The sequence below is a fragment of the Phyllostomus hastatus genome, unplaced genomic scaffold (assembly GCF_019186645.2).
Source record: "Phyllostomus hastatus isolate PE091 unplaced genomic scaffold, TTU_PhHast_1.1 phas_contig_16, whole genome shotgun sequence".
Classification (NCBI taxonomy): Eukaryota; Metazoa; Chordata; class Mammalia; order Chiroptera; family Phyllostomidae; genus Phyllostomus; species Phyllostomus hastatus.
In genome coordinates, this window is record NW_025333643.1 from 9,672,993 (window position 1) to 9,697,925 (window position 24,933).

General features: G+C 53.9%; 1 protein-coding gene across 1 annotated transcript in view; it reads left to right on the forward strand.

The window, feature by feature from the left end:
* The window catches only part of DNAH1 (dynein axonemal heavy chain 1), an 88,578-nt gene that overhangs the window by 50,785 nt on the left and 12,860 nt on the right, over positions 1-24,933 (forward strand). Inside the window, exons 25-53 of the mRNA XM_045832124.1 lie at positions 442-582; positions 1,139-1,302; positions 1,543-1,656; positions 2,389-2,577; positions 2,866-2,971; positions 3,652-3,765; positions 4,464-4,613; positions 6,101-6,187; positions 6,298-6,484; positions 8,534-8,625; positions 8,819-8,973; positions 10,080-10,257; positions 11,105-11,299; positions 11,388-11,507; positions 11,768-11,926; positions 12,080-12,184; positions 13,288-13,428; positions 13,548-13,708; positions 14,152-14,309; positions 14,661-14,834; positions 15,642-15,680; positions 18,282-18,460; positions 19,572-19,802; positions 20,496-20,692; positions 21,160-21,295; positions 22,196-22,404; positions 22,624-22,795; positions 23,769-23,960; positions 24,318-24,428. Coding sequence (XP_045688080.1) covers positions 442-582; positions 1,139-1,302; positions 1,543-1,656; positions 2,389-2,577; positions 2,866-2,971; positions 3,652-3,765; positions 4,464-4,613; positions 6,101-6,187; positions 6,298-6,484; positions 8,534-8,625; positions 8,819-8,973; positions 10,080-10,257; positions 11,105-11,299; positions 11,388-11,507; positions 11,768-11,926; positions 12,080-12,184; positions 13,288-13,428; positions 13,548-13,708; positions 14,152-14,309; positions 14,661-14,834; positions 15,642-15,680; positions 18,282-18,460; positions 19,572-19,802; positions 20,496-20,692; positions 21,160-21,295; positions 22,196-22,404; positions 22,624-22,795; positions 23,769-23,960; positions 24,318-24,428 — 4,356 coding nt within the window. The remainder of the gene's footprint in view (positions 1-441; positions 583-1,138; positions 1,303-1,542; positions 1,657-2,388; positions 2,578-2,865; positions 2,972-3,651; positions 3,766-4,463; positions 4,614-6,100; positions 6,188-6,297; positions 6,485-8,533; positions 8,626-8,818; positions 8,974-10,079; positions 10,258-11,104; positions 11,300-11,387; positions 11,508-11,767; positions 11,927-12,079; positions 12,185-13,287; positions 13,429-13,547; positions 13,709-14,151; positions 14,310-14,660; positions 14,835-15,641; positions 15,681-18,281; positions 18,461-19,571; positions 19,803-20,495; positions 20,693-21,159; positions 21,296-22,195; positions 22,405-22,623; positions 22,796-23,768; positions 23,961-24,317; positions 24,429-24,933) is intronic.

The window sequence follows — 24,933 nt, forward strand, 5'->3', positions numbered from 1 at the left end:
CAGAAAACGAGACTTACTCCTAATAATAGTCACTGTTATGATTCAAGTGCTCAGTGTGTACCAGGACTGAGCTGGGACTTCACCCACATTACCCCTCCCAGACCCACAGTCAATAGTGGGGCTGGAGGTTAACCCTCATCCTACACAGTCAGTTCAGAGATATTTTATACCCATAGGCATGAGCCATGGTTTGAACCCAAAGCTGTATATCTCTGATCCTGGGCTCCCAACCCTCTGCTTCAAGATCTTGTCTGAGGAAGTGATGACTCTGCCCACTCCAGAGAGGCCCAGAGCTTAATGGCTTCTCTGCTTTTGAGGCAGCATTAACAACTTGAGCCCAGAGTTCAAAAGGCCAAAGCACAGACCATGTTTAATGGAAAAAGTATGCAGGGTCAGGGCTGGCAGCTGCCTGGGTCAGCCCAGCCTGTGTGATCTTCCCAGATGCCCAGGACCCAGTGGGTCCTGAGCTGGCCTGGCCAGGTGACTATTGCTGGGTGCCAGACCTACTGGACTATGGAAGTGGAGGAAGCCCTGGAGGCCAGCAACGTCAGGAGCAAGCTGTTCCCCCAGCTTGCCCAGCAGGTGAGAGTCCAGGGGTTGTCTTTACTCCACACACACCCCCACCACACCCAGGAAAGCCCAGTTTCTGCGGGAGCTTTTCCCTGTATTTCCCTGAAAGAGGCCTTGGTTGGATCCAAAGAGCAGAAGGTCAGACATCCCAGAAATGAGTGTTTCATGACCAGCCACCAGTAGGAGGAGAGCCTGGGGCCAGACAGGTGCCCCTCTCCTGCTAGTCACTGAGGGAGCCACATCCTGCACCATCCCAGCCCTGTGTACTGGCTCCTCACCACACTCCTTCCTGGAGCTCCTCACCAGGCTCCACCACCTGGCCACTGAAGGCTCAGGTGACACTGTACACTGCAGGAAGACAGATGTCATGTGCATACATCCATTCTTATTTACTTCCCTGCCAGACTTCTCATGTGACCAGTGCCCTCCCTATGCCCCTCTCATCCAGGACTATCAGAAGCACCCAGGATAGAGGGGTTGTACCTGGCCAAAGCCCACCCTCTGTGCAAAGGAGAAAGAGCTTACCCCTAGCATGACTGTGCCTGACAATGTCCCCCAACTTCTGCAGCTCAGTGACCTGGTGGCTCTGGTTCGGGGGAAGCTGTCCCGTATGCAGCGGACAGTGCTCTCAGCACTAATCGTCATTGAGGTCCATGCCAAGGATGTGGTGGCCAAGCTGATCCAGGAGAACGTGGTCAGTGTGAATGACTTTGAATGGATCTCACAGCTGAGGTGAGGAGACAGGGCCCCTGGCCCAGCCACCCTCAGGGTCAGAGCAGCTGCAGGCTGAGGTCAGGAGCAGGTAGAGAGTCCATCAATAATTGCTATTCCTGGCCCTCAAGGCCCTGGGACAAACTGGGCAGAGGTACCTGATGCCCTTTCTCACCAAAAGACTCACTTCTCCTCAGCCGCATACCCTGCCTGGGGGCTTATGGTCCCCTGGGCCAGGAACCCATCACCCTGCAATTCCAGGTACTACTGGACGAATAACAACCTGTACATTCGAGCTGTAAATGCCGAGTTCATCTATGGCTACGAGTACCTAGGCAACAGCGGGAGGCTGGTGATCACACCCCTCACCGACAGGTAAGAGTCCCCTTTCTCACATGTCCACCACCACTGGGACTCTTCCTCCAGCTCTGGCTAGCCCAGAAGAGCAAGGACCAAAGGCAGAGCCAGTCTATCAGAGCACACGGGGTTTAGAAGATAGGCTTCAGGTTTAAAACCAGCTCTGACTGTCACAAGCTGAGTGACCTTGGACAGGTGCCTCAACCCCTCTATGCCTTAGTTTTCTCTGTGCCTTCCTCAGGGTGGTTATGAGAATTTCATGAGTTCAAACATAAAGCTCATAGCTCAGGAAATATTAATGGGTGTGAGCTTTATAAATTTTTTTCAGTCAAATCCTCCTTTCAATGTGCCAGAAGAATTGATCTTAAGAAAAATAATGGGCGAGTTCCTTTATAAAATGAACAATTCTCTTCTAAAGCAATCAGTCATTTCCTCTTGCCAACTATATTTACTAGCAGATTTTCAAGTTGGGTTTTGAGTAAGGAAATTGAAGTGTGGCCACAGATCAGGCTTCGCAATGGGTTTCTGAGGAGGGCTCTGCATGGCCACAGGGTGGGGTAGGGAAGCACTGGGCAAAGGCTGCAATTTTGACCCCAGTAGCCAGGACTGAGACTACCTGGAGCCCTGAGAGGAAGGAGGAACAAGAGCCGCTCTTCACTGGAAACAAGATGGGGAGGCTCTCTGTCCTGGTGCCTGTGGGAATCCTGAAGAAGTTGCATGGCCCATGCATACTTCCTCTCACTCCTGCAGGTGCTATCTGACCCTGACTGGTGCCTTGCATCTCAAGTTTGGGGGCGCACCAGCTGGCCCAGCTGGCACAGGGAAAACAGAAACTACCAAAGACCTGGGCAAGGCCTTGGCCATCCAGACTGTTGTGTTCAACTGCTCTGATCAGCTCGACTTCATGGCCATGGGCAAGTTCTTCAAGGGCCTGGCCAGGTGAGGCAGGGTATGAGGGTGGCACAGGACAGGGCAGGAAGGCTGAGCTCTCCTGGGAACACTGCATGAGAGGAGCCTCACAGGATGGTGGAAGGGGCAGGAGGGGATAATGGGAGTCAAAGGCTGTGTCCCTGTGGGCAGTGGGGAGGGGTGGTGGGCAGCTGGGGTTGTGACTGAGTTGGTAGAGATTACTATTGACTGCTTCCTCCCTAGGGAAGTCAGAGAGGCCCCTGGAGGTGCCAGCTGGGCTCTGAACTCACATCCACCTTGTATTCTCACCCCATTTAGTTCTGGGGCCTGGGCCTGCTTTGACGAGTTCAATCGCATCGACATTGAGGTGCTGTCTGTGGTGGCGCAGCAGATCACCACCATCCAGAAGGCTCAGCAACAGCGGGTGATCCATCCCCCTCCATGCTTCCCCAAGTCACCACCTCATCTCTTCATCTATACCCACCATACCCATGCCTTCATGTGACTCCACACCCTGCAGGGTGAACAGCCAGGCACTGAGCCTGCCCTGAGGCCAACCTCTCTCATCTTACAGGGGACTTGGCACTTCTTCCTCCCCCATTTAGGAGCTCCCCTGGGGGCTTTTGTAGCCAGTCAGGGAGCCCCACACCCCTATTACACTCTGGGGCTGGCTCCCAGCCCAAGCTACACTGGATGAAGGGGTCCCTCCCACAGAAAGGACATCTGTCCTTCTTTTAGCCTCATTCAGAGTGGCCAACAGTCTCTGGGAACAAGAGCTGGGAGGTTGGCAAGTGCCCCAAAGCCACATAAGTAGGGGGCCCTGGTCCCAGACAAAGCCAAGTTTGCTCAAGTTTAAAGAGAATCAGTATAAGGAACTGGGCATGGGAGATAGCAGATTCATAAAGACTTCAGGCAGCCAGGACATAGGAGGCCATGGGTAGCCACTGGGACCAAAAGCCTTAGGCCAGATCCTGAGAGAGGAGCCAGATCATGATCAGGGATCCATTCTGGGCTGACTGGCTATAGTCAGGATAGGGGCATCAGCAGGGGATGAGGGACCCATCCAGAGGAGGGGCAGGTGAGTCAACCCCTGCCACCCTGTAGGTGGAACGCTTCATGTTTGAGGGTGTTGAGATCCCACTCGTGCCATCCTGTGCGGTGTTCATCACTATGAACCCAGGATACGCTGGCCGCACCGAGCTGCCTGACAACCTGAAGGTGAGTTCAGGCCTGGAAGGCCACCCAGGGCACTGGGAGACACTGGAGCATGTAGCCTGGGCTCAGAGATGCTAAAGAACTCACGCAAGGTACCCTGGCTGGTGTGGCTCAGTTGGTTGGAGCATCCTCCTGTAAATCAAAAGGTCTTGGGTTCATTTCCTGGTCAGGGCACATGCCTAGGCTACAGATTTGGTCCCTGGCTGGGACATGAGCAAGAGGCAACTGATCAATGTTTCTCTCGTACATTGATCTCTCTCTCTCTCTCTCTCTCTCTCTCTCTCCCTCCGCCCCCTTCCCCAGTCTAAACATGTCCTTGGGTGGATAAAAATTTAAAAAAAAAGAACTCATTCAAGGCACACAGCTGCTGGTCATCAGGGGATGTGATTCCCTATGGCATCCTTCCTGCCCAAGGGTCATGAGGTCCATCCCCAGCCATGGAAAGGAGGCCCCAGTCCTGTCCCCAAGCTTGTGGGCAGGTTCAGGTCAACACAAAAGACCAGTTTCTAATAGGTAGAGTGGTCCAGTCACAGGGAAATATAAGACAGCTATGGCGGGCATGCAACAGAGAGAGATCCAAGAATCCGAGAGGGAAAAAGGCAGTGAAGCTGCCTCCTAAGGACTAGACAGCTCAATAAAGGGGATAGTGCTCTATGGGCGGAGGTCTGCCTCTCAGTTCACATGTGCACCATGGACCCCAGGCACTCTTCCGGCCTGTGGCCATGATGGTTCCAGATTACGCCATGATTGCTGAGATCTCCCTCTACTCCTTTGGCTTCAATGAGGCCAGTGTACTGGCCAAGAAGATCACAACCACCTTTAAGCTGTCCTCTGAGCAGCTCAGCTCCCAGGTAAGGGCCTGCCCCAACCAGGTTCCACGGTCTAAGGACCACTGCTGCCCCCAGAATTCCTATCTCATGTAATCCCATGAGATAGAAATTACATCCCCATTTCTCATCTGAGGACACTGAGACCCTAAGCAACTAATTGGCCTGGTTCATGGCAGTACACAGGGGAGCTGGAGCAGGAGCCAGGAACAGATGCCCAGTCCAGCTAGTTCAGATGCAGAGGAGGGTCAACCATTAGGAGGTCAAGAACTACAAAACCCAAGTCTGTAGACCAAGTGTACTTGGGTCTTATGCAGACAGTATAGCATAGCCAGCCCCCCACCTGAGCCTCCCAGCCATGGGAGCATACTGAGCCCAGGTTCCAGCCTTGGTCCAGGCACCAACACTGGTAGACAAGCTTTCCTGTTTGACTTCATTCTCAGTCAGCCCTGCCATCCCCACCCCCTAGCCCTTTGCAGTGGCAGAGATGAGCCTCAGCTCTGTCTGGGCCCCCATGCTAGCAACTTAGTTTCCCTTTCCTAATAGTTCCAGATAATTCCCCTGGTATCACCCTAATGGGCACTCTCTGGGTGGCCTATTCATGCATGAACACTAATCACTATGGCTAAGGGGAAGCCATACTGCCTTTGGTCAGGTGGAACCCAAAAAACCCATGGGCTAGAGGAGATGCAGTCTGTTACTGGGAAAAAAAAAACTGCCCACCACAGTGCATTTTGGGTGCCCACACCTCCACATACCCTTCCTTCTAACCACTCACTTTCAAAAGTGCTTTCCTTTTTATTAGAGCAGCTATTCCCACATGGTTCTGTAAATAACCTCACCCCTTCTCAAATGACAGTGACCCAAAGTCAATCCCAATCTTTTCACTCAAGTCCAAAATTTCTGGGAAATGCACTGCTCTCTGGGTCCAGGTGTATTTTCAGGGTCTGGCATCATGGGGAAGTCTGATAAATTTATTCCCAATACCTGCTCTACAATAGAGAAACAGGACCAGTGGGGAAAGCCATGATGGTGTGACTGAACAGGTAGGTCTGGAGCGATGTTACAAGAGAATCTCAGGAGAAAGCTCAAAGGCCATGAGGCCAGCTCATCCATTACACATGTGGGAAACTCCTTCGTTCACTCTGTGAATCAAACTTGAGTGCCTCCCTGCCTTTGGCACCATGCTGGGACTGCAGGAATTTAGCTGCAACCAAGGCAGAGTCCTTACCCTCAGGGCCAAGAGTCAAGCAGGGCACACCTAATAAGTAACCTGGTAAAAGAAGAGGGCCGCTGGGATGATGAAGTAGAAGGTGGCAGAAGGGCCCAGTGGAGGGCACCTGGCCCAGACTGGGGTGTGCAGGTGGTCATAGATGACCTGCAGGGGTAGTGACATTTTAGCTACCATCTGGGCAATAGGCCAGGTACGAGGTGGGAGACAGAGTGTTCCAGACAGAAGCCCCAAAAAGAATAGATGCCCACACACCCTTCCTCCTGTTTGGCGGCAACAGGATCACTATGACTTTGGGATGAGAGCTGTGAAAACTGTGATCTCAGCGGCTGGGAACCTCAAGCGAGAGAACCCCAGCATGAACGAGGTAAGTGCCATCCAGAGGGGTGCCTGGGTGAGGGCTCTGGGAGGGCTCCAGAGAGGCCAGAGGGGTATCTGGCCTGGGCTACCCTAAAGGCTCCTCGGCCTCTGCTACAGGAGCTGATCTGCCTCCGGGCCATCCGTGACGTGAATGTGCCGAAGTTCCTGCAGGAGGACCTCAAGCTCTTCTCTGGAATTGTGTCTGATCTGTTCCCAACCATCAAGGAGGAGGACACTGACTATGGCATCCTGGACATGGCTATCCGCGGGGCCTGTGAGAAGGAGAACCTCAAGGATGTGGATGGTGAGCCCCTGGCCCCTGGGTGTCTGAAGAAGTGTTGGCTCCAGCCTCCCTGGGATCCCAAGTTGGGGAACAGAGACAGGCAGTCAGCCTCAGGCTCCCTCACACCTGACCAAGTGTGCTGTGGGCTGGGGCTCTCTGTCAAGCAGTCCATGGGGCAGGGCAGGGCCCCTAGCCCTGGCTCTGCTGGACCCTTCAGGCGATGGCTATCTAGAAAAAAAACGCTTCACTCTCACACTATACTTCTGATACCAGATGTGTGGGATTTTCCTACACCAACCAATTCCGACACCAGCTAGATATCTTAAAATTCAATTCTGACACTCATCAGAGTTAGCATAGGCTCCGCAGGTTAAGGTCTCAGCTCCCAAGACTGTCCCCACTTCAGGTACCACTTGCATGTAGTGGGCCCCCAAATTGCCCAAGTCTGTCTGACTTGGCTACAAATCAGAGGTTCCCATGACCCTTCCTCAAGTTTGATCATTGGCTAGAACAGCTCATAGAACTCAGGGAAACACTTACTCAAGTTTACTGGTTCATTATATAATAAAGGATATGATAAAGGATATGGATGAGGAAATACTTAGGGTGAGATCTGACCCCACAGAGTTGGGGTGTGTCACCTTCAGCATGTGGGTGTGTTCACTAACCTGGAACTCCCCAAACCCTGTATTTTAGGGATTTTTAGGGAGACTTCATCATGTAGTCATGATCAATTATTAACTCCATTTCCAGCTTCTCTCCCCTTTCTGGAGAATGGGGGTGGGCACGTAAGTCCCAAGTTTCTAATCAAGGCTTGGTTGTTCTGGTGACCAGCCCCCTCCCAGGAGCTTGGCACTGAGTCGCCTCGTTTGACCATGAGTTCCCAGTACTCAGGAAATGGCAAAGGTCTAGGAGCTCTATGTCAGGAACCAGGGTCAAAGACTAACCATTATAAAAGAAGATTCCTAGAAAAGGACTCCTTCCACGAGCAAAGCATGTTGCTCCTACCTGCGGGACTCACTCGCTTTCATTGTGGAACTACAGCCCTGGTGTCATAGGAGCACTTGGGCGCTTCTGAACTGGCTTGTTACAAAGGCCACAATGCAGCTGGAAGGGCTGGGGGGCATGCCACTTCGGTTAGACTTCCTGTGACCCAAACACCCTTCCCTGATAGAAACTGGGGGCCTCAGCCCTGCTAGCATGTGGGCATACAGCTCTTGTCCCCACAGCTCCAAACTTGGAAGCCCTCTTCTCCTCACAGACCCTCCCAGAAAGAATGATGCTCCTCCAGGAAATCACACCGGCCACCATGAGCATGTGCGACCCTCCTGTATGGCCTGATATGCTCATGTAACCCTCCTGCCCTCCATTGTTCCTTCCACAGGTGGCTCTGACACCTCCTGCTCTCCAGGCCCCAGCAGGCTCCTTGAATGAATGAAGCCTTAAACTCTTCTCTCTGTGATGGTCTTGGGTCAGCTTTGCCATCACTGAATAATGAGCCCTTGTCCTTTTGGCGAGGATGCCCAACCTGCAGTGCCACAGCTCTCCCCACATACCCACTCTTGGGCCCAAGCGATGCTCTCATTTCCTACCTGAGTGTGTCTGGCCTTCCATCTACAGTCGGCAGCTATTTCTATAGCCCTGAGTTTGTCAGTTAAAGCTCCCAACTGACCCTGGGATTTTGCCTTGTATTGGCCAAGGCTTACTCTGGGCAATGCTCTCAGCAGGCCAACTGGGCAGTAGTTCTGGGGTTGGAACTGATTGTGGGCCTGTGACAGCTGACACTGGACAGGCTCACGTGGTCTGCCCCCTGACCAGTGGATGTTAGGGAGCAATAGTTTCAGTGGAAAACATGACTGGCTTCGAGCAGAGAGTTCCTGCTCTCTGCCAGTCTCATGCTTAGGGCTTTACCACCCTTGCCCATGAGAACTATGGGACCTCATTTTACAGATGAGAAAACTGAGGCTCAGGGAGTGAGGTGACCATCTGAGGGCACACAGAAAGCTATCGGCAGAGACAGGACCTAAGCCTATTCTCTGACCCCTGGGTTCCTCTTCCATATCCCTGCAGGCTTCTTGACCAAGTGCATCCAACTCTATGAGACCACAGTGGTGCGGCACGGCCTCATGCTCGTTGGGCCCACAGGCTCCGGCAAGAGTCAAGTAAGTACAGCAAAGCCAGGCAACCCAGTGCCCAGACAATGGGCCTGAGGGCAGTGCAACCTCAACAGGATCTTGGTCCCCATTTACACGTCTTGGTTTTTAGAATACCTCCTGTCCCCTGGGGTCTGCAGCCCACTCCAGCCATGCTCTCCGGGGGACCAAGAGGCTCACTCTTGGGTGCTTGTCTTCCCAGTGTTACAGAATCCTAGCAGCTGCCATGACATCGCTGAAAGGGCAGCCATCCATCAGTGGGGGTGTATATGAGGCTGTCAATTATTATGTGCTCAACCCCAAGTCCATCACGATGGGCCAGCTGTATGGGGAGTTTGACCTGCTCACCCATGAGTGGTGAGTGACTCCTGACCCCCGCTCCAGTGACAGCCCTGCTCCCAGATCTCTGGAGGCTGTGGGCAATGGGCCCTCTTCTTCCCCTAGTCCAGTGGAAGGTCTGTAGCTCAGACCTGGGACTCTACCCACCACTGCACTTCCTGGCTGAGTGACTTTCCTGGCCTCCTGGGCCTTGGTGTCCTCACCTGCAAAGTGGAGGTAAAAATGGCACCATTATTGTGGTAAGGAGAAAATGAGTTTTAACACATAAAAGACGACCGGATGTTGTGGCATACACCAGGTGCTCAGTAAATGTTGACTTCTATCCTTGCCCCAAGGGAGGCTGGGGTCTCTCCCAGGCAGAGGTGTGCATTTTAGGGGAAGTGTGCTGAGCTGGGGAAAGGGCAACTGGGCTGAGATCCTCCAAACATCAGCTCCTAAGGGTCTTTTCTCTGGGGTAATTCTGTATCTCCACAGAAGCCTCCAATCTCCTGCTGAGGGTATTGCCTGGCTCCAGTGCTATGGGAATGCAGTGGGGGTTGGGCACTGGAGAGGGAGTCACCTGTCTTTCTGAATACAGACCTGTCCTACTTCCCTTATTTCCAGTGAAGGGTCTCATCCACACCCGCTCCAGGCTCCTGTGTGGGTGGATAGGGGGCCTGGGGAATCAGACCAGAAAATGTCCCCCTAAACCCCTCCCAGGGCACCTGGTGCCTCTGCCCTGAGCCTTCCTTGTTCTAAGATACATCTCACAACCCATCACCTGCTTTCTCTGCTTAGTCATTCCCCCTTCCCTATCTCTTTCCACCCTCCAGAACTGTGTGGGCCTCCATTTCTGCTGTTGCCTCTCTCTTACTTCCTTTTTCTTTTATGGATATCATCTTTAATCTTCCTTTAATACAACTTTAGTGGGGATTCAGCAGAAGGAATATAAGCACACATTTTTGTTACACCAAAAAGTCCTATTTTCCCTAATAAATTTTTTAAATGAATGAAGATATTGAAGAATGAAAACAAAAGACCAGCAGAGCAGGGTCAGCCTAGCAGCCAGGTTGCCTTGGGAGCCAGCTGTGCTTTTGGCCTTGCCTCCTTGGCACCTACAACCCTCCCCTCCCTGGTGGCTGCAGGACAGATGGGATTTTCTCCTCCCTAATCCGGGTGGGGGCCACTGCCTCCAACACCAACAAGAAGTGGTACATGTTTGACGGGCCAGTGGATGCTGTCTGGATTGAGAACATGAACACGGTGCTAGATGACAACAAAAAGCTGTGCCTCAGCTCTGGGGAGATCATCAAGCTCACAGAGGTGTGTCCACCATCCCCTCACCTGCTCTCCTCTGCAGCTGGGTGGGCCTGGAGGCCATACTATGCTGGCCAAACTTTGTCCCCCCTACCCCTCCCTCTCGGGCTACCGCTGCACCTCAGGCAATCACCACAACCCACCTAGGCCTCAGCTCCTCTCACCCTCCCAGTCCCTGAGCTCCCGCCCCTCAGCCATGTCCTGCACAGCTGCTCAGTGCTGCCCTTTCAACAGACCCACCTTCTGTGATGCTCTGAGCCCAGGGCCAGGACAGCCACACACCACTCCCAGCTGCTGCTGCCTTATGCCTCCCAGGCCTGCTTTCAACCATATTGGCCAAATCCAGGTCACCATTCTAGCAGCATGTCCAGAGGCTGGGGTACAGACCTGACCATAGGGATACCCCCTGGTATATGAGGTGCATCACCTAGGAGTAAAAGTAGTTCACTATATCTACACTGAAGAGCCAATCTTTGAGCCCTTCTGAAAACACTTAGAGTTCAGTGTGAATGCATGTCTATGTACACAGGTGTAGGCTCTGTAGCAGAGCACACGACTCCTATTAGATTTCCTCAGGGCTCCAAGGATCCCCAAATGCCCTGACCCCAAGCTTCCCAGAGAGTTCCCAGGAAAGGCCTCATGTTCCTCCTCAGGGCTCAAGGGGGAGAGAGCCACATTATCAGCTGAGGACCAAGGAGTTCCTGCAGCAGCTCCAGCCCCAGAACTGTTCCTGGCCCAAAGCTGGCCCCATGCCACAGCTACAGGATGAGCACCCCTCCCCATGGTCCTGCAGCCCTTTCCTGGCCCTGGGGACTGGCACCTGGCCCACTCACACAGATCATCTTTGTTCCAGGAGATGACCATGATGTTTGAGGTGCAGGACCTGGCAGTGGCTTCACCAGCCACAGTGTCCCGCTGTGGCATGGTGTACCTGGAGCCCAGCATCCTGGGGCTCATGCCCTATGTCGAGTGCTGGATGAAGAAGCTCCCTCCCTTATTCAAGCCCTACCAGGAGCACTTCAAGGCCCTCTTTGTTGGCTTCCTGGAGGTAGGTGAGGCCACAGTGTGCCAGGCCCAGGTGTGGCAGGAGGGCACAGTGTCCACCAGCCACAAGAGCTAGGTGTCATCCCCTGCAGGATACCATCACTTTTGTCCGGTCTTCAGTGAAGGAGGTGATCACCTCAACCAATGGCAACCTAACCACAAGCCTCCTCAAGCTGCTGGACTGCTTCTTCAAGCCCTTTGTGCCTAAAGAGGTGTGGCTGTGAGCAGCGGGCTGCATGCCTGCTTGCCAGGACCCTGTCCTTTTCACCTGAGCTGTCTGAGGGCCCTGATTCCCAAGTCCAGCTTCCTGGAGGAGAAAACTGGATTGGCTCTCCTGGGTCATGGGAATGCCCAGTCCATTCTGCTGTAGACACGAAACTGTGCAGTGGAGACCAAGGGATGTCCCCCACCCTTCCTCAGGTCACTCAGTACTGTTTCTGTTGTAGCCTGATGCTGTTCCCTCTGTCCCCAGGGCCTCAAGAAAATACCCCCTGAAAAGCTGAGTCGCATCCCAGAGCTGATCGAGCCATGGTTCATCTTCTCCCTGGTCTGGAGTGTGGGTGCCACAGGGGACAGTGTCAGCCGCAGCAACTTCAGCCACTGGTTCAGGATCAAGATGACAGTAGAAAACGTAAGACGTGGCAGCCCCCAGGATGGGCTCCCAGGTGTGGGACACATGTGCTGAATGCTGGGTGTTCTGGGGCTGTCCCCCAGGCCTAGGCCCCCAGTGACAAGTAGCCACACAAACTACTAGGCCTCACAGGTTTTCCTCCTGGTTCCACAGCTTACCATGCACTTTCCAGAGGAGGGGCTGGTGTTCGATTACAGGCTGGATGATGCTGGCATCAGCAATATCAATGATGAGGATGAAGAGGAGGAGAGCAAGCAGGTGACTGCAGGCCTTCCCTGAGGGAACAGGACAGGGAGGGTCCCGTTGGGTGGGTGGCTATGCCCCCGGATAAATAATGAGTAGAGAGAGCAGACCGTGTTGACAGCCATAGGTCTCACGCTGGAGATAGGTATACATCATCTCAGACCCATGGTGTAGTTATTTCCCAAACAAGAAGGCTAAGGCTCAGAACAGTCATACCCAGCTAGTTTTTGCAGAGGTGGACTTCAATCTGGATCTAGAAGAGGTTAGAGCACCTCCCTTCTCAACCATACACACTGTCTCCTCCATGTTGATGTTGAGCCTAGAGACTGGCTGCTTCCATTTTACTTAAAAGCCCCATTTGTCCAGGGCCTGGGCTCCCTAAGAGAGGGAAAGCACTGTCCCCATGGCCTGCCTCAGTGTTCCCATCCCTCCTATAAACCAGTGAGGACTCAGTGAGCCTTCTTACCTCATTCCAGCATTAGGACCCCAGCTCAGAGGGAGAAAGGGCACAGAGGCATCTGTAGAGATGATCACAGGGCAGAGTCCTACTGGGAACCTCACAGGGCACATTTGGATCTAACAGTCAGAACTGTCCCCAGTGTGACGTATTGGTTTGACCATAGCAAACACACCCATCAAGGGAGGTCTGCAAGCTGGGTCAGTGCTGTGGGTGAAGGGATTAACGCAGGTGAGGGTGGTGGAGGAGACTGGGTCAGGTGACCTCTGAGTGTTCAGGCGATGTCAGAGCCCATGGTTCTGGCCCCATACTCTTGGAAAGGCTGAAACTAAATAGCAAAGACCTTTTCATTCTGGGTTGTCCAATTCCCAGAGTACCTCCTTCATGTAGAGACCTAAGAACTAGCAGTCCCCAGGGAACCTACCACTGGAGGCAGCTATATGCAGAGCCCCCACCCCTGATATTCCTGGTGATTAGTTCTGAAAGTCCCCTACCTAGGCAGAGATGGCGCATGGGGCTTCCAATTTCTGTGAGAAGCAGCCCCTCACTAGGCCTTCTTGCCAAGGCCCTTCAGTATAGCTCCTGGCCCTCCTGGTGCTCTTGGCTAGGGGTGAGGTAGGGAGGAGTTCGAGGCCCACCCCTGAGCCACCTGTGGTTCCAGGTTGCCTGGGTGAAGTGGATGGACTCTTCAGCTCCATTCACCATGATGCCAGACACCAACTACTGCAACATCATTGTGCCTACCATGGACACCATGCAGATGTCCTACTTGCTAGGCATGCTACTCACCAACCACAAGCCCGTGAGTGCCCTGTCATACCCTGCCTCACCCCACACCAAGGCCCAGGTCAGGGTGGCTGGCTCCTCCTGTGCACTGGGCCCTATGAGAGAGCTCTGTGTAAATGACCCCCACTCTCCCAGGTGTTGTGCATTGGACCAACAGGCACGGGAAAGACCCTCACCATAGCCGACAAGCTCCTGAAGAACCTGCCACTGGAGTATATCAGCCACTTCCTCACCTTCTCAGCCCGCACCTCAGCCAACCAAACTCAGGACCTCATTGACAGCAAGCTGGACAAGAGGTGGGCACCCATCAGTCCTTTCTAGGCTCCAGTGCCCCCCTTAGTCTGGCTGAACCAACCTCCCCACCAAATAATGCTTCTGGGTTTGCCAGAAACCTTCCCCAGGGGTGGGCAGGTGTGGGCTGGGCTCCCTTGAAGACTGTTCTGGAGCTTTCTTCCATCAGGAATTCCTACTGAGCCCTTCCATGGGTGCTTGCCCTGGGCTGGGTACTTGGGCAAGGCCTGTTATCCACATGTCTGGGAGGCAAGACATCCTGAGGGGGACCAGACTTAGCATAGCCAGTGTGATGACCTAGGACACTCGGGATGGGACAAGGGACTGCTCAAGAGGTCCAGCAACCTAGATGAGGCCGGAGTTAGTGAGGGCTTCCCAGAGGCTGCCCCTGGATTCCCAGAGGACCTGGTGCCCATGGGTTCTGGGCTCACATAGCCCCTCCATATAGGCGGAAGGGTGTGTTTGGACCGCCCCTGGGGCGTAACTTCATCTTCTTCATCGATGACCTGAACATGCCAGCCTTGGAAACATATGGTGCCCAGCCGCCTATCGAGCTATTGCGCCAGTGGATGGACCATGGTGGCTGGTATGACCGCAAGATCATCGGTGCGTGCTAGTCAGCTAGGGTGGCAGGGCACGAGCAGGGCGTGCTGGGCAGGGCAGTCCTCCACTGGGCAGTGTAGGCACAGGGCCTAGGGCCCATGACACGATACTTTTAGAGGTCCTAAGAAATGTTTTAATTTATTTTAAAACCAGGGGGGAAATGACCTTTTAGCTCAAAGAAAAATTTAATGTATATTAATATGTCTATCTTTATACTGATACTGTTGTAAATTATAATTTTAAATATTTTCTAATGGAAGGGGAAGCCCATAAAGATAAAAATTCCCAGGGCCCACAGAAGTCATACTGCAGCCCTGGGCAGGGCCCCCTCTTGACTTCCTGCCCCCACTCCAGGAGCCTTCAAGAAACTGGTGGACATCAACTTTGTCTGTGCCATGGGCCCCCCAGGCGGAGGCAGGAATGCCATCACTCCTCGGCTAACACGCCACTTCAATTACTTGTCCTTTGTTGAGATGGATGAGGTCAGCAAGAAGCGCATCTTCTCCACCATCCTGAGAAGTTGGATGGGTGAGCATTGGGCAGCAGTGGGGGAGCACATGGCAAAGGCAGAAACCCAGCCCAGGTAAGCTACACCAAGGACATCTGGGCAGCCACTGGAAAGGGTGGAGTGCTGAACCACTGACCTGGCTCCACCCCTTACCTGGCTGTGTTACCTTTGTAAAATTCATGAACCTCTCTGAGCCTCAGTTTCTTCTTCTATAAAATGGGCGATAATATTAGTGCCCACCACCCCAAGTCCTGAAGGTTAAGTAATACATTGCATGTAGAGCATCTAACATGAAGCCTGGCCAGTGGTGACTGCTGAATATAATATATATATTATAATAATATATATAATATATACATATATACACATATGCATTTACCTGTATAAGTACCCACGTATCTATTAGTACTTGCCCAGAAACTCTGGTGGAAGGATGTTATCTTTGGAACTGAGGAAAAGCCATGAAGATAGAATAAACAAAATTGCCCTGATCCTTCATGGGGCTTGGGGAAAGTCCACCCCAGGATGGAATTTTCCCCCACCATCCCCTCTTCCACCTAACACATACTCTGACCTGTGAATTCTACTTGGCTCTGTGCCAGGTTATGCAGATGGGAGTCAAGACTTCCTCAGGCCTTCCCTCCAATGGCCTTGCCTATTCTGCACCCAGGTGCTATAGGCCAGATGTGCCGACATGCCCAGCTTAGAGATGGGGACCATATTGCTTGGACTGGGGGTTGGTGAGCTACTCTGGGAACAATTAGCCAGGGTGGGTAGCAAGGGGGTCACCTAACTCTGAGCCCCATATCTCTCCTTCAACCCTCCAGATGGACTCCTCGGAGAAAAAAGTTACCGGGATCCCATGCGTAAGTACAGGCCTAGATGGGAAGGGGCTCTGATTCCAGGGTAGCCCTAGGTTCCAGTTGGCTGTGGCTGAGGCTGGGGACAAGGGGCCACAGTGAACCATCCTCAGGACTATGTGGGAACCTTGGGCCTTGCTGGAGGAAAGATTAGCACCATAGCCGACTGCCTTCCTAAGCTCATTCATCCCTTCGTCTACCCATCAGTCCTTCAGTGCCTGACACTGGGTTAGCATCTAGCCCATAGTAGAAGCCAAGTAAATGAGAGTTGAATGAATGAATAAAGAAATCCAACAATCTTCCACCCTGTGTGAAGAAGACAAGGCTCTGAAGAGAGCTGGCTTCTCCAAGGAGCCAGCATGACCTTGAGAGCCAGGGGTGATCTGCAGCTGGAATCTGGCAGCCCTCATGAGGTAGCCTCACACAGGGCAGGTCTGTTGGTCATTGCAGCATGGCCATGGACACTCCAGAACTCTGTCCCCATCTCATGTCCCGCCTCTTCACCCCCCTCAGCTAAAATAGGGCTTCTGCCATCAGAAGACAGAGCCCTTTCTAGTCCTCCACATCCACTGCTTACCTGCACCCAGGTTTCCCTTGGTATCCTCTCCTGCATTCTCACCTGCTCTATAGAATGTACTTCCCTGCTTTCCATTGAGGGCAAGCCCTCCTCTTAGGCCTGAATCTCATCCCCTGTCATCTGCTTGAGGATGTGGCCCCACCCCCACCCCAACACCAGCAGTCCCTCAGGCAAGCATGTCTCAATTTCTCCCATCTTAACAACAAAACACAAATCACCTCCCTTGGCCCCTTCCCACCTACCGTGGGCCATCAATACTCCATTCCTCTGCTCGCCTTGACTACAAAACTCCTGAAAAGCGTCTCCTCCTGCTGGCACTAGACCTCTCCTCCTACCTCACTTTAGCCCCACCACTCCCCCAAGGAGTGCTCTTGTCTCCAGGAGCTTCGTGTGGCCACCTCTCAGTCCTCACCTACCCTGGTAGCCAACAGTGTTGACCAAACATGTCCCACCCATCTCTCAGTCCCCCTTCTCACACCTACCCCTTCCTAGATTGACTGGGTCTGACTCCCCAGCCTCTCCCTCTAACCACAGTCTCCCTGGGCAATCTCAGCCTGCCCCAGCAAGAAAGCCCATCCGAGTGCTGAGGACACCCAAGTGTGCATCTTCAGTCCAAACCTCACTCCCGAACCCCTGAGCCCACATCTTCTCTCACATACCCACTGGGCATTTTTAAGTTATGGCAGCTCTGTCCTTTCAGTCATTCAGGAAAAGAGCCTTAGCACCATCCAGACTCCTCTCTCTAACACACACATCTGTCAGGGGGTCCTGCCGAGTCTCCCTCCAGAAGCACCCCCTAGCCACTGCCCATCCTCACTCACCCAGCCCTAGCAGCAGCCCCACCCTGGTGTCCCTGCTCCTGCCTTCACACCCTGCATCCATTCATCTGTCTTCTATCTGTCCATCCTCCATTGGCAGCCAGAGGGACCTATTCAAACATTAAATCAGATCACATTCTCCTCTCCCGTCTCCCCCTACCCCCATGCAGGCAAGCCCCAAGCCCCAACAGCAGCAGGCAAAGCTGCCCCAATTGGCCCCTGTGCGCTCACCTCCTCCTGTGGGTCCTTAACACCCCAGCTGTGCCCACCTCAGGGCCCCCACCCTGGCAGTCCTGTCTCTGGAACACTCTCTGGGCCTGTCTCCAGTTCTGGGCCTGCCTACACCTCACTTCTTCACGTTTCTGCTCGAGTGCCCTCCTCATTGAGGCCTTATGTCAGAATCCCCAACCCTGGCTCTCCCTAACCTCTCTCCTGTTACCAGTCTCTCCCCAGCACGTTCTGTCACCTGTTTCCTGTCCACGTTGCTTGTGGGTGTCGTAGTCTCTCGCCCCACAAGCATGTTCTCTTGTTGAGGTGAGGAGTGTCTATGCCCAGGACCAGGAACAACACCTGCATGTGTGGAAGAGCCACCTTCGGAGCTCAGGAGCCCTCCTGCCCTTCTTGACATTTTCCCACTTCTAGGCCCTCCCTCTGCCCCAGGGTCCTGCTGACTGAATTGTGGTTCCCAGCAAAGAATTACATAGTTTTCAAAAAACAACCAAATACATTGTTAGTAGTGAAGAGGCAGGCTGGGGCGGTACAGCAGCTCCAAGGTGAGCCTGAGGGTCCGGCTGAGCTTCAACCCCACTACATTCACTGTGAAGTCCTGAGTCCATGGGGACCATGCGACCCTCCCCGTGCATGCCTCAGAGCTGGCATCTTCCAAGTCTGGGACATAGCCCCATAAAGCGAGAGAGTAATGGCCTATGCAGCACAGGATGTGTCCCAGTGCCCCATGCATGAACAGCCTATGTCAATAATAAGGATGTAAAAGGGGGAAGCTCGGAGCAGGAGATTCCTCACTCTGAGGTGGGGGCATCAGGAAGTCCTGGGGGAGGACAGGGGCTGAAGGGTAGGTAGAACCCAAGCATGCTGCCTGGAGAAGGGGTGTCTGGGGGAGAACACAGCACCAGCGGGGACAGGGGCTAGGATCTTCAGAGGCTGCACAGGAACTCCTGCCTGTGTGACCCAGGCTCCCTCCTATTTCCATAGCCGGGGCCCCCAACATTGCCCACTTCACGGATCCCCTCGTGGAAGCTACCATCATGGTGTACTCCATCATCACCTCCCAGCTGCTGCCCACCCCAGCCAAGTCCCACTACACCTTCAATCTGAGGGACCTCTCCAAGGTCTTCCAGGGCATGCTCATGGCTGACCCAGCCAAGGTTGAGGTGAGAATCTGGCAGACCCCTCCCCAGTGTCCAGTAGAGAAGTGCCCACTCTGCCCTCACTATCCTCCCTGGCCCCCAGTTTCAGGTCTCCCTGCCCCAACTCCCCAGTCTTGATGTGGCCAGGCCTAGAGGGAGCTGGGGACATGGTGAGTGCCAGGCCCCCTGGAGCCCTGCCTTCCTGCAGCTGAGCTCCATCTCACAAGTGAAGCCCATGCCTAGAATGGCAGCTATGATGGGGCCACACAGAAGAGGGAGCCAGAGCAAGGCCAGGGAGAAACAGGGCTCCTGGTAGAGGCCCTGGGTGTGAGAAGATTTGTGGGGAGAGTGAGAGGAATGCCTTCCAGGAATTAAAGGCATCTAGGTGGAGGGAGCAGGAAGTACAGTGGGGAGCCGGGTGTCATGTGTGCTGGGCAGGCTCAGGCACACCTTGTGAGCTGCCAGGAGGAACAGCGTCCCAAAGGAGATGGGGAGCCAGGGGGTGGGTAGGAATCTGCATATGGAGAATTGACTGGTCAGTGTGTGTGGACCAGAATTGACTGGTCAAGAGAGAAAGTGAACAAGACAGAAGCTGCCCTGACCTTGCCAAGCTACAACCAAAGCTGTTGAGAGAAGAGGCTAGGGACTCCCTGAGGGTGGTCTAGTCACCCAGAGGGAGGTGGGGAAGCAGGGATAGAAGTGGCAGCAGTGATGGAGATGGGGGCAGAACCAGAGGGGTTTTGAGGGTCACATCAGTGAAATGTGCTGAGTGGTTAGATGCGGGGTACTGAGGTGTAAAAAGAATCAGGCATTCCTCCCAGGCTTAGAGTTGGGGGAGCCATGGGAGCCATTAGAGGGGAGAAGCAATGATCAGCTAATGGTACTTGGCGCCCAGCAGGCACTGGGCACCCAGCAGGCACTTGGCCAGCTGGGCCTGGAGCTGGGAGTGGAGATGCCCAAGCAGTAAGTACACTGCAGGGCTCAGTCCTCAGTTAGCAGATGCGCCTCCAAGCAGCTCCTGGAAATGGCCGGGCCAGAGAGCTGTGGCTCCCACTCACCCTCCGACTCCTGGTAGTTTGAAAGGTGGCTGAGGGCCCAGGGCTGAGGGTGGGCACTGATGCTGGGATGGACACAGGACAAAGTGCAGCTCCTGCGACTGTGGTACCATGAGAACTGCCGTGTGTTCCGTGACCGCCTGGTGAATGAGGAGGACCGCAGCTGGTTCGACAAGCTTCTAGAAAGCCACATGGAGAAATGGGAGATAGCCTTCAGTGAGGTCTGCCCCTTCCAGCCCATCCTTTATGGAGACTTCATGTCACCAGGCTCTGATGTCAAGTCCTACGAGCTCATCACCAGCGAAAAGAAGGTAAAGGGGCCCGGCTGGTGCCCTGTCCCCGGTGAGGGCCTCTTCACTCTCCACCCTGGGGACCTGAGCCCTCTGCAGCCACTGATAACAGACTGAGCATCAAGATACTGGGTTAGAAGGTCAGCTCTGGGACTGCAGGCCCACATTTACTTCTCCGAGTCCCATTTCCTCACCTGTCAAATAGGTACAGCTGCCCCTACTTGACCCATCTCTGAGAACAAGTCTTTGTGGTTCAGCCGAGACAGGCTCTGTGAATAGGGACATGCTCTCCCTGTTTTGAAGGCTCTCGTCCCACTCACAGAGGGCCAACAGAACCCCAAGGTCACAAGTCTGAGTCAGGACCCCAGGGAGAGAGAAGAGGCCTGGGTCAGGGTCATGGAGCTGTGTGGCTGGAGAGAGCCTCCTGATGGTTTCTCTCCACACATCTCTCCTTGCTCTCAGGAGCTCCCACCAGGGCCCCAGGTCAGTACATCCTGGTGAGCCCCAGAGGAAGAAGGCAGGGCTCTGACTCTAACCCTCAGGACTCAACATTTCCAACAGGTCAAGTCTCATTCAGGCAGACCTGGCTTCTTAAAGCCCAGCACCCTTCCAAGCACAGAGGAGCAGGGCAGGCCATGGGCAGGGGTGTGCCTCCCATTAGGGGTCCAGGTGTACAGGGACAGAGGGTAGACCCAGTTCTCCCCCTCCCCCCAGATGATGAGGGTGATCGAGGAGTACATGGAGGACTACAACCAGATCAACACAGCCAAGCTAAAGCTGGTCCTCTTCATGGACGCTCTGAGCCACATTTGCCGCATCAGCCGCACCCTGCGCCAGGCACTGGGCAACGCACTCCTGCTGGGCGTCGGTGGCAGTGGCCGCAGCTCCCTCACACGGCTCACCTCGCACATGTGAGGGCCCCAGGCATGGTGGGCAGGGGGTAGTTGGTGGCATCCATGTTGCTTCCATCCATGTTATTCCACAGTGCTGGGAACATAGAGCAGCTCTGAGCCAGACCCTCCCAGCCCACAAGCTTCTGGGAACAGGACCTGGGGTCTAAGAAGAGGCAGCAACAGTGCCCTGTACTGCTGTGGAAAGGGGGTGTACATGCAGTCATCCAGCAGGGATTCCTAGAGGTGGTGGCCATGGGCTTGCTCTCAGAACCAGAGCTGGGAGGATGGAAGGGAAGGGCATTTGGGTCAAGGGAATAGCTCATACAAAGGTCTGGAGGTCAGAGAGCAGGCCGGGGCCTAGAGAGTCTGCAGACGTGTCCAGGATGGGAGCAAGATTCTAAATGGCCAGGGTGGGGTGTGGGTACCTATGAGCACCTCAGCATCAGCCCCAAGTGTTGTCACACCTCTTCTCAACTCATCTCCAGGGCTGAGTACGAATGCTTCCAGATTGAGCTCTCCAAGAACTATGGCATGACTGAGTGGCGAGAAGATATTAAGAAAGTCTTGTTCAAGGCTGGCCTGCACAGCCTGCCCATCACCTTCCTGTTCTCGGACACCCAGGTGCCACCACCATGGGCAGTGGGCAGGGTCCAGGGTGGGCTGGATATAACCCCATTCAGTATGGCATCCTGAAAGGTGGTCAGTCCTTCATGCCCAGGTCACTGTCAGTGGGGTAGATCCTAGGAGGGACAGTCGGGACATGGGGGGAGCTGCCAATGGGTAGGTCAGGAGCATGAGGCATAAATCGTTATTGTGCCCCAAGTATGCAGAGGCTGACCACAAGCAGCACACACTCACTGGCCAACACTTCCCACCTCAAGGACCACTCAACTTGTGCCCAAGTCACTGTGCCCCTGGCTGCCCTCTTGGGGGCTGCTCCTTCCGGAACTCCCTGTGTGTGAGGCCTCTCCCATGACTCTGAGAGAAGGTGAGGTTGTTGTTTTGGGGCCTCAAGGCAAATGGAGCAGAGATTAAATCTGGCTGGTGGTCAAGGTTGGGCCGTGGCTGCAGGCCCAGGATGTGACCCAACCTGGCAAGGGCCCCTCTGCTCCTACCCCTGGGCTCTATGCACAGAGCCAGCCAAGGGAGAGTGTGCTCTGGCACTGGCCAGGCCCTGACCATATGAGTTGAGCAAGGACCCATTTCTACCTGTATCCTGGTTTCTTCCTGTAAGTAAACAGAGGCATGGAGAGGCCAGAAAAGTAAAGAGAAAGCTGCCATAACTCCCACCCAGGATTCAGGGCCCTTCCACCACACACTGGTGATGTTCAGGGTCTCTGCCATAGGGCAGGCCTGGATACCAGTCCTAAACCATGACTTGTGACTCTGGGCTTCTCTGAGACTTGGTGCCATGGCCTGTAAAATGGGGCTACTATGAAGGTCCAGTGAGACCACAACTGTGGAGTCTAACATCCAGGAGCCATCTCCAAGGCTCAGCCCCTTCACCCCATCCCTCCCCAGATCAAGAACGAGTCCTTCCTGGAGGACATTAACAACGTCCTGAACTCAGGTGACATTCCCAACCTCTATGCCCCGGATGAGCAGGACCAGATTATCACCACCATGCGGCCCTATGTCCAGGAGCAGGGTCTTCAGCCCACCAAGGCCAACCTCATGGCTGCCTATACTGGGCGCGTGCGCAACAACATCCACATGGTGCTATGTATGAGGTACAGGGAGTCATCACAGCCACACAGGGACAGCAGGGCTGGGTGGGGGTGCACTTGGGCCAACTGTGAGGAGAAATGGCCTGGGCCTTGCCACCATGCCATTGGGTCCAGACTATTGTGTGTTGCATCCTAGCTGCCATGCCGTAGGACTATGCCAGGGCCCTGGGTTCCTGGGAATGTCAGTGTCTTAGGACCTCATTTGGACTCCTGGCCCTCCAGCCCCATTGGAGAGGTCTTCCGAGCTCGTCTGAGGCAGTTCCCTTCCCTGGTCAACTGCTGTACCATTGACTGGTTTAACGAGTGGCCGGAAGAGGCCCTGGAGTCTGTGGCCACCATATTCCTGAATGAAATCCCAGAACTGGAAGCTGCCCCTGAAGTAATTGAAGGACTGGTAAGTGTCTTGGTTAGAAACAATCAGGGGGAACTGTTTAGGTTTGGGCTTAGGGTCATCGAAGCCTGGATAAGAGTCCCAGGCCCACCACTGATGGTAAACCTTTAGGTAAACAGCTTTACCTGCCTAAGCCTCAGTTTCTTCATCTCTATAATGGGAGTGCCACAAAGTCATCACAATGATGTAGGAGGTTGAGCACACAGTTATAGTTACTGTTTATCTTATTCCCTGAGGGCTTTGTGGCAGTTTTCTTCAAAGAACTCTCTGTCGCAACCCAGAGGCCACAGATGGGGGACTAGAATTGTCTGGTCCAACCTGAAAAAGTAATGGCCACCTGAGGGTCAAGACCTAGGATGAGGCCATTTCCCATTTCCCCTCAGCCTTGGGCCCTCCCTTAGCTCAGCTCTAACTTAAAGTGGTGGGGCCTCACCTCAGGGCCCTTAAAGAAAGGCACGCAGGTCATGGGGCCTATGGCTGGGCCAAGAGCTGGGAGATGCCTGGGTCCACATTCAAAGCCAGCTCTGCTTTCACAGCTCTGCTTTGAACAAGCCTCTTAACTTCTCTGAGTCATGGGTTTTTCATCTGCAGAATAAATGACCTTGTCCTTGAAGCTGTGAGGTCATAGAAGAGAGTGAGTGTGAGGGGCATCGAGGTTCCTGCACATGGGTTCCTTCTGGGGACCAGGCTATAGCAGCAGCATCCAACCTTTGCGGTCTCTGGGCCACACTGGAAGAGGAAGGATTGTGTTGGGCCGCACATTAAATACCTTGTGACACATAATCACAAAAAAATTTCACAATGTTTTAAGTAAATTTACTATTTTGTGTTGGGCCTCATTCATAGCCATCTTGAGCTGCATGCGGCCCACAGGCAGCAAGTTGGACACCCCTGAGAGTGGTTTTGAGGGCACCCTGGTACCCTCTCTTTGCTGGGGGCTCTACAAGGCTGCCATCAGTGGTCTCCCATCCCACAGATCCAGGTTTGTGTGCATATCCACCAGTCGGTGGCCAGGAAGTGTGTTGAGTACCTGGCCGAGCTGTCCCGCCACAACTACGTGACACCTAAGAGCTACCTGGAGCTGCTCAATATTTTCTCCATACTCATTGGACAGAAGAAACAGGAGCTTAAAACAGCCAAGAACCGCATGAAGAGTGGCCTCGACAAGGTGAGCTGGGGTGGGGCATGGTTCTGCCTGCTCTCCCCCTAGCCCTGATCCTGGTAGCCCAGCCTAGCCTTTCAGTCAGCAGCCCACAGCGTTTAAATGGGCAGTTTCCTCTCTCATCAAAAGAGCAAGAGCTGCCAGACAAAAGGCAAGGCCAAAGCAGATTACTCCACAGATTCTCAGGGGACGGCTTCCTTCTTCTGAGTCCACTGGGTAACCTGGGGGCCACTGAAGCTGCTGGCCACAGCCTCTCACTCATAGTGAGGGCAGCCCTGCAAGGCCCTCTCGCCAGCCCACTGCAGGCTTTCTGTCTGGCCACCCGTCACACCTGTTTTCCTCTTTGTGCACCCCCATCCCCAGCTGCTCCGAACTTCTGAGGATGTGGCCAGGATGCAGGAGGAGCTGGAGAGTATGCGCCCTCTTCTGGAGGAGGCTGCCAAGGACACCGTGCTCACCATGGAGCAGATCAAGGTGCAGGACCTGTTCTCAGTCAGTCCCTGATTGATATCTGACCACATCTTAGTATGCTCAGTATCCCCATGAAACCACAAGATCACTAGAAGTCAGGACTTCTTCAGCTTGATTAACTTGTCTGTGCCATTTCCTCGTTCAGTAGTCAGGCACTGCCCTGGGCAGGGGATACAATGAAGAGCAAGACAAACAAGTCTGAACCCCAATAAACACAACATGGAGTAAGTGGCAGAGCTGCCACAGGCAGCTGTGCAGAATCTCCCTAGTCTGTCTCTGAGAGCCTCTGAGCCCCACCTCCTGCAGGCATCACAGATTTGCATTTTCATTATGACAGCATCCTGGCAGAAGTAGTTCTGCTCTACAAAGTCAGTGTATTAAAACTTTTTCCAGCAGATGGAAAGACAGGGAATTTGGGGAAGAGCACCTTTCTCTGTCTTATGTGGAGGTGCCCTGTGGGCTTAGGGGACCCTGCCCAATAGGGCGATTATGCTTAAGTGCATAAAGC